This window comes from Prorops nasuta, unplaced genomic scaffold, assembly GCF_024137725.1.
Source record: "Prorops nasuta isolate Cenicafe-Biocafe unplaced genomic scaffold, Cenicafe_Pnas_1.2 PNAS00022, whole genome shotgun sequence".
Classification (NCBI taxonomy): Eukaryota; Metazoa; Arthropoda; class Insecta; order Hymenoptera; family Bethylidae; genus Prorops; species Prorops nasuta.
Window position 1 is genome coordinate 2,996,927 of NW_027116819.1, and position 12,796 is coordinate 3,009,722.

A 12,796-nucleotide genomic window follows, 5' to 3' on the forward strand; every position below is an offset into this window, starting at 1 on the left:
TTTGCGAATACATTCTTGTATTTACTGATTCGTACAAAATCACCTACTTTGAACTTGGCACGGCCAACAATCTTTATATTATTGTATACTGTAGTCAGGAACATATTAGCATGATCTGGCGTCACATCAACTGGTCGCATTCCTATAGTACGATGTTTTCTTGCGTTGTAGTCTTCAACTAGTCGCTGCAGTATGCCTCGCCACTTATAATTTCCATTCAACGTAAATCGTTTCCACATTTCAGTCTTCAGCGTGCGATTCCAGCGCTCAAATATCGTAGCTTTCAATACGCTGTATGTTGAGTAATGATTTATTCTACGTTTTTTTATAAGCGATTTGAAATCACTATTATAAAACTCCTTGCCATCATCTGTCTGCAAATTTTTGGGACATCTCCCACTTTTCAGAATCTTCGTAAATGCGTCTGTCACTTCCTTGCCAGTTTTGGTTTTCAGTGCTACTGCCCATCCAAATTTCGACAATGCATCAATAACTGTGAGATTATAGTGGTAACCTCCGTCAGTATAATTCTTCATATCAACCAGATCTGCTTGCCAGAGGTCATCGAAGCCTCGTATTATAACTCGTCTACGTTGAAAATTCCGTCTTGCAGGTACATGCAGTTCTTCGACCAATTTTTTCTTTTCTTCACTATCCATAACTCTTCAGGTATGTGTTAGGTTTACAAGGGTACAATGAGCACTGATGGTAGTAAAAGTTTCTTTTTCCTAATAAAACTCTTTGTAGAATTATTTCAAGAAGAATTCTCCTTAGCATGATTCTCCCCATGAAAGATAGCACTTTTTTTTTTTAATTTCGCATTATCTTCATTATATTTTCTTTTGATTCAGCATCCTCTTTAGTCTGATTCTCCATGAAAATTGATGCATATTTCTTTAAATCTGCATTATCTTCAGCATGTTTCTGCATGAAATTACTCAATTTCACTTGAAAATCATTCAGCCTTAACTCGGTTTCATCCAGTCTTAACGCAATACTTCGTAAAATATCACTGTTTTCTTGCATTTCATTTTTAAGGTTCTCACGTACAGCATTCATATTATCCAGCAGAACACGCATATTCACAGCACATTTCTCATCAGTAGCATCAAATCCTAAATTTGAAATAATATTCCCCTTAGCATTAAATGCATTCATACATTTATCAAATTTTAATGTTTCATCTTCAGTTTTGCGGAAATATTTTCTCACATTACTGGCAGTGGAAATACCTCCAAATTTATTTATCGACATTGTGAAGTAACACAATCAACTGGGAAATTATGGAAAGTGTAATCTCTTTTATAGGATAATACGTTCTTCATGAAGCTCCTCAATTATTGATTGTATCTCATTATGATGATTCGTATGTCCTGCAGCAGATGATGCTATCAAAAGTCTCAAACGTTCTGTTATGTACATAGAATAAACATACATAACTCATTGCTACAATAAGCATTATATAATTAATATTATTAATATTATTATCATTTGAAGACATAATTAATAAATCTAAATCTATCATAGTTATACTAAAATACCAATAGCCGGACTTTCGTTTCCGGTGTGTGTGTGGATGGATGGAGTGAATGTGAAGGAGGAAAAAGGAGTAGGAAAAACAGGTTAGTCAGAAGGGGGAAAGTGGGAAATTAGGAAAGGTGAAGGCGGAAGAAAAGGGAGGATAAGGGCATAGTAAGGGAAGTGGAGAATGGCGAGGAAGGGAGGGAAAAAAGGGAAAGAAAAAGAGTTGGATTTTGGAGGTTAGGAAGAAGAGCGGGAAAGTGACAAGTAGAATAGGAGACAGGTGAAAGTGAAAGGTGGGAGACAGAGACATCTGTGAGAGAAAAGGAGAGTAAGGAAGAGGAAAGGGTCGGTAAGGTAGGAAAGAGGAAGGAAGTTAAAGAAAGTTGGAGAAATGGAGGAGGCGAGAAAGGGGAAGGAAAAGGAAAGGAATAAAGAAAAGGAAAAGGGAGTGGAAAGAAAGGGGGGAAAAGAAATGGAAAAGTTACAATTAGGGAAACCCGGAAGGATGGGAGGAGAGGAAGGGAGAAGAAGAATTGGGAGTATAGGTAGCTGGGAGGATTTCATGAGAGGAAAAAGGAAGGAAAGGGAGGAGGAAATGGATGAGGAGAGGGGAGAGGGGTGGGCATTTCAAAAGAGTGCAAGGATAGGAAGGACACCGGAGAAGGAAAAAGGGGGGGGGGATGGGATGGAGAGGGTGTTAGGAATATTGGAGGATATACGGAAAAAGATTGAAGGATTAGAAGAGGGAAAGAAGGAGATTATGGGAAAAATAGAGGGGGTAAGGGAAGAGATGGAGAGAGATAGAAAAGAGTGGAGGGGGGAGATTGAGAAACTGAAAAGTAGAGTGAGCGTAATGGAGGGGAGGGAGGAAGAGAGGGAAAAGGCGGAAAAAGATGGGAAGGAAGGAGGAAAGGAAGAGAAGAAGGAGATAGAAAGGAGGCTGAGAAGGATCGAATGGGAGAAGGAAAAAAGGGAGAGGGAAAGCAGAAGAAATAAGGTGGTGGTATGGGGAGTAGAGAAGGCGGAAGGAAGTATGGAGGAGCTAAGAAGGAAGTAGAGGGGATAATGAAAATAGTAGGGGTGGAAAAAGGGGTGAAAGAAGTAAGAACGATGGGAAAAAGGGAAGGGGAAGGAAGAAAGGGAGTAACGGTGGAAATGGAGGATAGGGAGTCAAAAAGGAAGGTGATGGAGGGGAAGCACAAACTACGAGGAAGGAAGGAAAGAATAGAAGAGGATTTGACGTAGAAGGAAAGAAAAGTTATGGGGATAGTGAGGAGAGTGTCGGAGGAGGAAAGGAGGAAAGGGAGGAGGGTGAATGTAGGGTATATGAAGGTATTGGTAGATGGAAGGGAATGGAGATGGGATGAAGAAAGGGAAGGACTCTGGGACAAGCAGGGCAGGAGAAGGGGGGGGGGGAAAGGAGGAAGGAAGCGGGGAATTTTGGGGAAGGGAGGGAGGGATCGGAGAGGGGGAAATGAAGATTGGTGGAAGAGGGAAAAGGGAAAGGGGCAGGGATGAAGAAAAAGCAGAGGCAGGGAGAAGGGAGGAAGGGAGGGGGAGAAGGAGAAGGTGGGAGGAAGGAAAAGAAAGAAGGAATAAAAATAGCTTTCTGGAACGTAGCAGGAGTGACCAATAAAGAAGAGGACTTTTGGAACAAGGTGAAGGAGTGGGATGTGGTGGGAATGGTGGAGACATGGATGGAAGAAAAAGGGTGGAAAGGGATAAAAGGAAAATTACCAAGAGGGTACAAATGGTGGATGCAAAGGGCACGGAAGGAAGAGAAGAGAGGTAGGGCAAAGGGAGGAATAATAATAGGAGTAAGGAAGGAAATGGAAGGGAGAATAAAGGGAGGAGAAGAAGATGAAGAAGGGATAATGGAAGTAGAAGTAAGGATAAAGGGAGAAAGATGGAGAGTAGTTACAGTATATGTGGGAAAGGGAATCAGAGGAATGGAAGAGGGGTTGAAGAGAATAGTGGAAAGGGAACAAGGGAAGAAGGTGATAATAGGGGGGGACTGGAATGCTAGGACAGGGGAGTTAGGAGGCGGGGAAGGGGAACATGAAGGGATGGAGGGAGGAAGGATGTCAAGGGACAAGGTGATAAATACTGAAGGAAGAAGAATGATGAATGTGATAGGAGAAATGGGTCTAGAGATATGGAATGGGAGAGTAAAGGGGGATGAGGAAGGAGAATATACTGTTATGTACATAGAATAAACATACATAACTCATTGCTACAATAAGCATTATATAATTAATATTATTAACCCATTAACGTCCAAAATGTCAAAATTTCTTGCACGTTTTCAAAGTGATTTTTTCCTATGTAATTGGCGTTGAAAAAATTCTTGAACCACATATTCTGATGTAAAATTGCATGCTCTTTCAGAATCCGTTGCCACAATCATGATAAAACTTACAGGAAAAGAGATATGCTCGATTGAAACATAAAAAACACCTAAATTTTCGAAAAAAAAAATTTTTAGGATTTTTTTTCGAAGTGTTACGGTGAAGATATCACCTTGCGACCGTGATAAAAGGTGATCATGGGAGTTGAAGTTTAACAGGGAATTTTTTTGTTGACCTTGAACCATCGCTTCTTTACAAAATGGCGGAAAAAACGATTTTTTTTTTCAATCTTCATCAACTTTTTCCTCGAAATCTATGGTCTTTAGAAAAAAATTCATAAAAACAAAGATGCCTTAGAATCGCTCGAGGAACATTCTCAAATTTTTTCAGAATTTTTTGAGACAATTTTTGATTTTCCGGGAAACTTGTGAAATGGAATTTTCAAAAATGTCTCCAAAAATTCTGAACAAATTTTAGGATGTTTCTCGAGTGCTTCTAAGACATTTTTGTTCTTATGAATTTTTTTCTAAAGTCCATAGATTTCGAGAAAAAAATTGATAAATTTGAAAAAATAAAAATTCGTTTCGGCCGATGTTTTGAAAACCTATTGGTAAAAAAACGTTCTGTCTACGAAAACTCGGAAAAAATTTTACAATATTGCTCGAATGATTCTAACTTATTTTCATTCTTTTTTCAAAGACTTATAGATTCCGACAAAAATTTCATCCTTTATTTCCATTTCATTTCGGCAGATAAGCGTAATTTTTGGTCTCATGTATTCATGAATATTCGTCTTTTTTTGTTCTCTTCTTTCGTATTTTTGTACATACGGATGAGTGATAAATAAACGAAATCATTAATTTCATACATTATGTCGCGGAAACGTGTAAGATCTTCTGAATATGAATCAGATTCTTCAGATAGTGATTCAGAACGCAACGTATTGATTCCGGATCCTGACTATTCAGGTTCCGATGATTCTGGTTCCGATTTTGATTCAGATTGCGAACATGAAATACCCAATATCACTTACAATAAAGCTCGTGCAAATTATTCTGAAAAACAAGATAAACTTGAAAAAGGTCATGAATTCACTTGGATTGAGGGTGAAAAGTTACACCCTGATTCTTGTGAAGATAAAGTATTTGTTCGATCTTTGCATGGCAACAAATCGAATAAGGATCTGAAGTTGTGTAATTAATTTTACGCTCAGCAGCTTCTAGAAAAAATCGAGACAGTTTGTGTTTTGTTTAAGGTAGAGATAGTCAATTTTTTAGATCGAGCATCGTCAGTCACCCAACAACTTTCCTACGATTCAGACGTGTCGGAGTAAAAGATATGTAAAGGCCCGAGCCTAGACGTAAGACGTACAAGTGGAATGAAATATGTAAAGGGCCGAGCCTAGACGTAAAATTGTATAAGTGGAGTGAAAGATGTAAAGGCCCGATCCTAGACTTCAGAATTTGTGCGAACGGAGTAAGAATTGTAAGGCCCGAGCCAAACGAGTGGAGGTGAAGTTAAAGCAGCCCGGCTGTTTGTCCAAATCAAGGGCCCGGCCCATAAATGAAATAATAGCCATGCTATTAAACATAATATCAGGCCCGGCCTAAATTAATAAACGAGGTGATGAATAATTCAGATATCTAACGTGTATCGACCTGAGAGTGAAAATAAATTGTACACATCAAAAAGACATTTTATAAATTGTGTAAATTGTGTAAATTCTGGACAATAAAAAGGGTTTTTTATGCCTTCGGGCTTTTTCCCTTAATTCGTGTAGTTTTCTTTATTTCCTAAAAACCAAGGAATTCATCCGTGCGGAGTAATTCCTCAAATCCATAGAAAAAGGATAAAACATTGGTGCCTCCTGTGAGGTATTCGCACGAAAATAGTGGCAGTGAGAAAGAAGTGAATCTGAAAAAGACACAGTACGAGCAAACGACAGAGCTGAAGGCGGAGACAATTTCAAACAGATCAACAGCGGTGAGCAAGGAAGCAGAGTTTGGATCTGGGCAGCAACAACGAGGAAAGCGGCATACTTCACATCAATCTAGCAGGAAGGAGCTCCAGGGCCAAGCGATCGAGCTGCGGGCGAGAAGGCATAGGAACATCGAAACGGCGAGCGATATTATCTTTATCATATGCATATTTATGTTGCGTTTTCAGCTAGATATTAAGATAGAGCGTTAACATCGGTTCTCACCCCAGCAGAGAAATTCGGAAAAACGAAATAGATATTTAGCTCGGTATTCGCATTCGTTTTTTAGATAAAGATTTAAAATGAATCATAACGGGAGAGCACGATTAATATTACAAAAGCGAATAACGCTTAAAACTCAAATTACCATTTTAACAAACACAATCGATAATGACCGGTTGGATAATGTCAATGTAAAATTGAGGTTTGAACGTATATCGGACCATTTTAAAAATTATGAAGAACTGCATGACGAATTGATGATTCTTGAGCCAAACGGGGACCACCTCGAAGAGATGCTAGAGGTGCAGGATCGTTTTTATAGTTTAGCGAGTAAAGTAGATGCAATATTAAAACAAATTAATTCTAGCACTCCTAATCATTCGGGTAATAGCAATTACATAGAGACATCCCAAAATGAAAGAGTAAAACGAATTAAATTGCCGATCGCTCAGTTACCTAAATTTTCTGGAGAAATAGAAAGTTGGTTATCTTATAAAAATACATTCATAACGATGATAGACTTAAGAGAAGATATAACAGACTTGCAAAAGTTTTTATATTTAAAGGATTCTCTAAAAGGAGAAGCTTTAAATAAGATAAACATATACGATACAAGTGATGCGAGTTACAAACTCGCATGGAACTTGTTAATCGAAACATATGAAAAGCGAAGAATAATTATTGCAAAACATTTGGATGCAATATTAGACATGCCTGCACAAGAGAGAAATGGCAATTTAGAATTAACGCAGATAGTAGATAATATGAAGCAGCATGTAAACATGCTTGCGGCGTTGGATATATGTATTGATGAGATTATTTTAATAAGAATTCTAGAAAGATCGCTTCCATTAAACATACGCTCCAGATGGGAAGAAAGTTTAAAGCTCGACGAAATTCCTTCATTGAAGCAATTGTACGATTTTGTTGCCGGAACTGCATTCAGAATCGCTACAATTGAAAAGGAAAAATTGCGTAAAAGAGCAAGCAATAGCTGTGAACAAAGACATCATTCGAAAATTCGAAAACAAAATATAGATGCTCGAATAATGCTGAGTACGACTCAAGAAGAGAAATGCTCCATTTGTCAAGAAGAAAAACATGTAATATTTCGATGCCCGGTTTATAACAAAATGAACGTTAATCAAAGATGGGATAATATTCGGAGATTAAGACTATGCCAAAATTGCTTGCGCGCTCATAGTAACGATTGTAGATCAATAAAATGCAGAAGTTGTAATCGTTTTCATCACACTTCACTCCATAGAAACAGAATTAGAGAGGAACCGCGTCATTCATTGCAAGCTAGCTTAAACCAAAACACTTCCACGGAGGGGGGAACTCAGGGGGGAGCAGGTTGACGAAATGCGGTCGCGATGCAAACAATCGCGACCCGATTTATGTCTCAGCTGATTATGAGCGCGGAAGTAAGACTAAAGGATTTAAAAGGAAATTTTATTAAAGGCCGCGCATTATTGGATACATGCGCAACTGCAAATTTCGTAACAGAAAACATGGCTCAAAGATTAGGGGGGCCCATTAAGGCTTGCAAATTCAATATCAGCGCAATTGATGGTATTAAAATTTCGGCAAGAGGAATAACAGAAATTACATTTTATTCGATTCACGGGCAATTCAACAAAAAAATAACATGTTTATTAGTACCTAATATCGCAGAATCCATTCCGAGCGAAGTCTTTCCGCGTGAAAATATAGATATTCCTAAAAACATAAAACTTGCTGATCCTAATTTTCATTTACCGCAAGGAATTGATATTCTTATAGGCTCCGGAATAACACTTTCATTATTCAGTATTGGTCAATTAAATTTATCTCGAAATGAATACGATTTATACGCACAAAAAACATTATTAGGATGGGTTATCGTAGGTGAGGCACCCAATAAAGGGCAAAGAAAAGGGGAAATATGTCAATTAACAGGGTTTTTTAAACAAATTGTTTCATTAAACTTGCCAGGAAAAGAGCAAGTTATAAGCAACACAGATGCATGCGAGAGTCATTACAAATTAAACACTGTGCGGAATGAAGAAGGTAGATATGTTGTGCGTTTACCATTTAAAATAAATAAACCAGATTTGGGAGATTCGAAGATTATCGCCACTCGTCGATTTCATGCATTGTTGCGCAAATTTCGAAGTGATCCAAATCTAACAATTGAGTATAAAAAGGTTATGCAAGAGTATATAGATTCCGGACACATGACGTTATTAAATTCGGAAAAGGGAGATGGATATTATTTGCCGCATCATGCCGTAATCAAAAGGGATAGTCTTACAACAAAGGTTAGAGTGGTATTTGATGCATCTGCTAAAACGGAAAAAGGAATATCATTAAATGACATTTTGTTAACCGGTCCAGTCATACAAGATAAAATATTTGAACATCTGATACGAATTCGATTAAATAAATACATAATTACTGCTGATATTGAAAAAATGTATAGGCAAATTTTAGTTAACGATGAGGATAGAAAATATCAAAGAATTCTATGGTTTCATCAAAATGAGATTAGAACGTTCGAACTAAATACGGTAACATTTGGAATATCTTCTTCATCGTTTCTAGCCATTCGCACTTTAAAGCAATTGGCAGAAGATGAAGAAGATAAATTTCCAATCGGAGCAAAAATTTTGAAAAATAACCTATACGTAGATGATCTTATGGCAGGTGCCGATACATTACATGAAATATTGAAAATAAGAGACGAATTAATAGCCCTATTAAATTTGGGTGGATTCAAAATTCGAAAATGGGCTTCCAATCATCCCCGGGCTGTCGAATTTACGAAAGAACGAATGACTGATATGGAATTTTTAAAAGATGAAACAACTACAAAAAAAACCCTCGGAGTATTTTGGAATGCAGCATGTGATGAGTTTTCATATATAATTAAAGCAAATAATACCAATAATAGAGTAACTAAACGAATTATTCTATCGGCAGTTGCAAAAATATTTGATCCAATAGGATTATTGGGCCCTATAATATTTATGGCGAAAATAATGGTACAGGAGTGCTGGAAGGATAGGGTCGAATGGGATGAAACAATAAGCACAGCATTGAATAAAAGGTGGTTATTATTTTCAGTTCAATTACCTCTTTTAAATAATGTAGCAATAAACCGTTATTTATTAATAAATGATGCTTGCGAAATACAAATACACGGATTTTGTGATGCGAGCAAATTAGGATATGGAGCTTGCTTATATCTTAGATCTCAGGATAAAAACGGGAATGTAAATAGTAATTTAATTTGCTCTAAATCTAGAGTAGCTTCGCTAAAGGAAACAACAATTCCACGAATGGAATTAAATGGAGCTTTAATTTTAGTACGCTTATATAAAGAGATTCGATTTCTTATAGAGCACAGAATTCAAAAAATTATATTTTGGTGTGATTCCACAATAGTGCTACATTGGATACGCAAATCACCAATAGAATTAAAAACATATGAGGCTAATCGTGTAGCTGAAATACAGGAATTAAGCGAACTCGTTGATTGGCGGCACGTTAGAACATACGAAAATCCAGCAGATTGCTTATCTAGGGGACAGACTCCAAGTGAATTTGTACAGAATAAGACTTGGTTCAATGGGCCTGCGTGGATTAAAATGAGCGAAGATAGGTGGCCTAAATCAATACAAATATTAATCCCAAACAATTACGGAGAACGAAATGAAGCGTGCTTATTGATTAGAAATAATGGTAACGAAATACTTGAGAAAATATCATCATATTCTCGTTTAATAAGAATAATAGCATATTGTTTGCGTTTCATAAAGGGTAATAAACAAGGAAGAGAATTGAGTAATGAGGAAATAAAACAAGCAGAAACAAGAATATTAAAGCTAATACAGGCTGAAAAATTTTCTTTAGAGTTAAAATGTTTAAAAGATAGCCGAAATATTAAAGAAAATCGGTTAGCATCTTTAAGTCCATTCTTAAATGATGATGGTTTAATGTGTGTAGGAGGACGATTAAAAAATGCTAAAATACCGTTATCGCAAAAACATTCTATTTTATTACCTGCGAAAAATCATGTTACCGATTTGATTATCCGTAATTTTCACGAAAATCTTTATCATGCTGGGGTGCAGACCACGTTATATTCAATAAGACAACGATTTTGGATACCTGACGGCAAAAATCAGGTTCGGAAAATTATACGCAATTGTGTTCGATGTAGAAGATTTAATGCTAAAACGATTAATTACAAAATGGCTGATTTACCTATGTCGCGTGTAGAAGTTTCAACACCATTTTATCACACTGGAATAGATTTTTTCGGGCCCATGTTCATTAAGGAGAAAAAATACAGAAATCAAAAACGGCTAAAGGTGTACGGTTGCGTATTTATTTGTATGGCTAGCAAGGCGGTACATATTGAAATTGCGAGCGAATTGTCTTCAGAAGTATTTTTAGCAGCTTTACGAAGATTTACTGGAAGAAGAGGTATTCCTGCACATATTTATACTGATAATGGGACGAATTTTGTAGGAGCTAATCGAGAATTAAGTGATTTATACGCATTATTAGAGTCCGAAGAGTTTGTAAGTAAAAGAGATCATTATATGTTAAACAATAAGATAGTTTGGCATTTTAATCCGCCTAGTTCTCCGCATTTTGGAGGGATATGGGAAGCTGCGGTTAAATCATTCAAGCATCATTTTAAACGAGTAGTTGGAGATCAATTGCTTACATTAGAGGAGCTTAATACTTTTGCAATCGAGATAGAAGCAATTTTAAATTCTCGACCTTTATGTCCAATCTCTTCTGACCCGAATGATGCATTAGCATTAACACCGGCGCATTTATTAATAGGAAAGCCTTTAATTATGTTACCCGAACATGATGTATCAAACGAAATTAGTACTAGAGGTAATGTTTGGCGAATAATACAAAAAATAAGGATAGATTTTTGGCGAAGATGGCAGCAGGAATATTTAACTGAACTACAAAAGAGAACAAAATGGATTTATCCAGAGCAAAAAGTAACAATAGGATCTATAGTTCTTATCATAGAAAAAAATCAGCCCTGCATGCATTGGCCAATTGGCCGAATAATAGAAGTACATCCTGGTGACGATGGAGTAGTAAGAGTAGTAACGATCAAAACTTCTAAAGGTAATTTTAAACGAAATGTAAAAGCTCTATGCCCTTTAATTGAATGTAAAGAAGATATTTGATCGCCAAGCTCTCAACGGGAGGAGGATGTTCGATCTTTGCATGGCAACAAATCGAGTAAGGATCTGAAGTTGTGTAATTAATTTTACGCTCAGCAGCTTCTAGAAAAAATCGAGACAGTTTGTGTTTTGTTTAAGGTAGAGATAGTCAATTTTTTAGATCGAGCATCGTCAGTCACCCAACAACTTTCCTACGATTCAGACGTGTCGGAGTAAAAGATATGTAAAGGCCCGAGCCTAGACGTAAGACGTACAAGTGGAATGAAATATGTAAAGGCCCGAGCCTAGACGTAAAATTGTATAAGTGGAGTGAAAGATGTAAAGGCCCAATCCTAGACTTCAGAATTTGTGCGAACGGAGTAAGAATTGTAAGGCCCGAGCCAAACGAGTGGAGGTGAAGTTAAAGCAGCCCGGCTGTTTGTCCAAATCAAGGGCCCGGCCCATAAATGAAATAATAGCCATGCTATTAAACATAATATCAGGCCCGGCCTAAATTAATAAACGAGGTGATGAATAATTCAGATATCTAACGTGTATCGACCTGAGAGTGAAAATAAATTGTACACATCAAAAAGACATTTTATAAATTGTGTAAATTGTGTAAATTCTGGACAATAAAAAGGGTTTTTTATGCCTTCGGGCTTTTTCCCTTAATTCGTGTAGTTTTCTTTATTTCCTAAAAACCAAGGAATTCATCCGTGCGGAGTAATTCCTCAAATCCATAGAAAAAGGATAAAACAGTATTATTGTCCGAATCGCAAAAAAAGAAAATACGTAGGAGCGAACCTTTTCAATTGTTTGAAACCTTTTTTTCTATTGAAATGAAAAAATATATTATTGATGCGTGTAAAGACAATGGTTATGATTTGAAATTGAAAGATCTTGATACTTTTATTGGAATAGTTATTTTTTCTACATTCAATCCCAGAAAATCACAGAGAGATTACTGGTCATCTGATCCGTATTAATCTAATGAAGTAGTTTCTTCTGCAATGTCTCGCCAACAATTTGAAATCACAAAATCTAAATTGAAGTTTTCAAAAAACAAAGACAAAGATTCAAATGATCGAGGATGGCGCGTTCGTTCTCTACTGAAACTTTTTCAAAATAACATCATGAAATTCGGAATATGGAGAACTGCTCTATCCGTTCATGAGATGATGGCCAAATCCTATGCAAAAACTGTTTTGAAACAATTTATTCGAGGAAAACCGATAAGATTTGGTTTGAAATTTTGGGGCTTGTGTACTTCGGACGGCTATCTACTGAATTTGGATCTTTATTGCGGCAAGAATTCTCAAATTGGAGATAAGTTATCTAAATGTGCTTTAGGTTCACGAGTAGTATTATATTTATTACAACCATTTTTTCAAATAATAAGTTATAACAAAATTTCTCAATTTCATCTGTACTTTGACAACTTCTTCACTAACATGGATTTGGTATTACATTTGAAGAAATTGCGTTTGAAATGCACTGGTACTATCAGAGATAATCGAGTCAAAGAAAAAAATGTGCTT

At 36.7% G+C, this 12,796-nt stretch overlaps 2 protein-coding genes across 2 annotated transcripts; both read left to right on the forward strand.

Annotated features, from left to right (window-relative positions):
- The first annotated feature begins 6,152 nt into the window (after window positions 1-6,152).
- LOC136781316 (uncharacterized) lies at window positions 6,153-7,433 on the forward strand. The gene has a single exon (XM_066740166.1). The coding sequence runs from the start codon at window positions 6,153-6,155 to the stop codon at window positions 7,431-7,433; it is 1,281 nt and encodes a 426-aa protein (XP_066596263.1).
- Window positions 7,434-7,586: 153 nt separating this feature from the next.
- Window positions 7,587-11,279, forward strand: LOC136781317 (uncharacterized). The gene has a single exon (XM_066740167.1). The coding sequence runs from the start codon at window positions 7,587-7,589 to the stop codon at window positions 11,277-11,279; it is 3,693 nt and encodes a 1,230-aa protein (XP_066596264.1).
- Window positions 11,280-12,796: the final 1,517 nt, after the last annotated feature.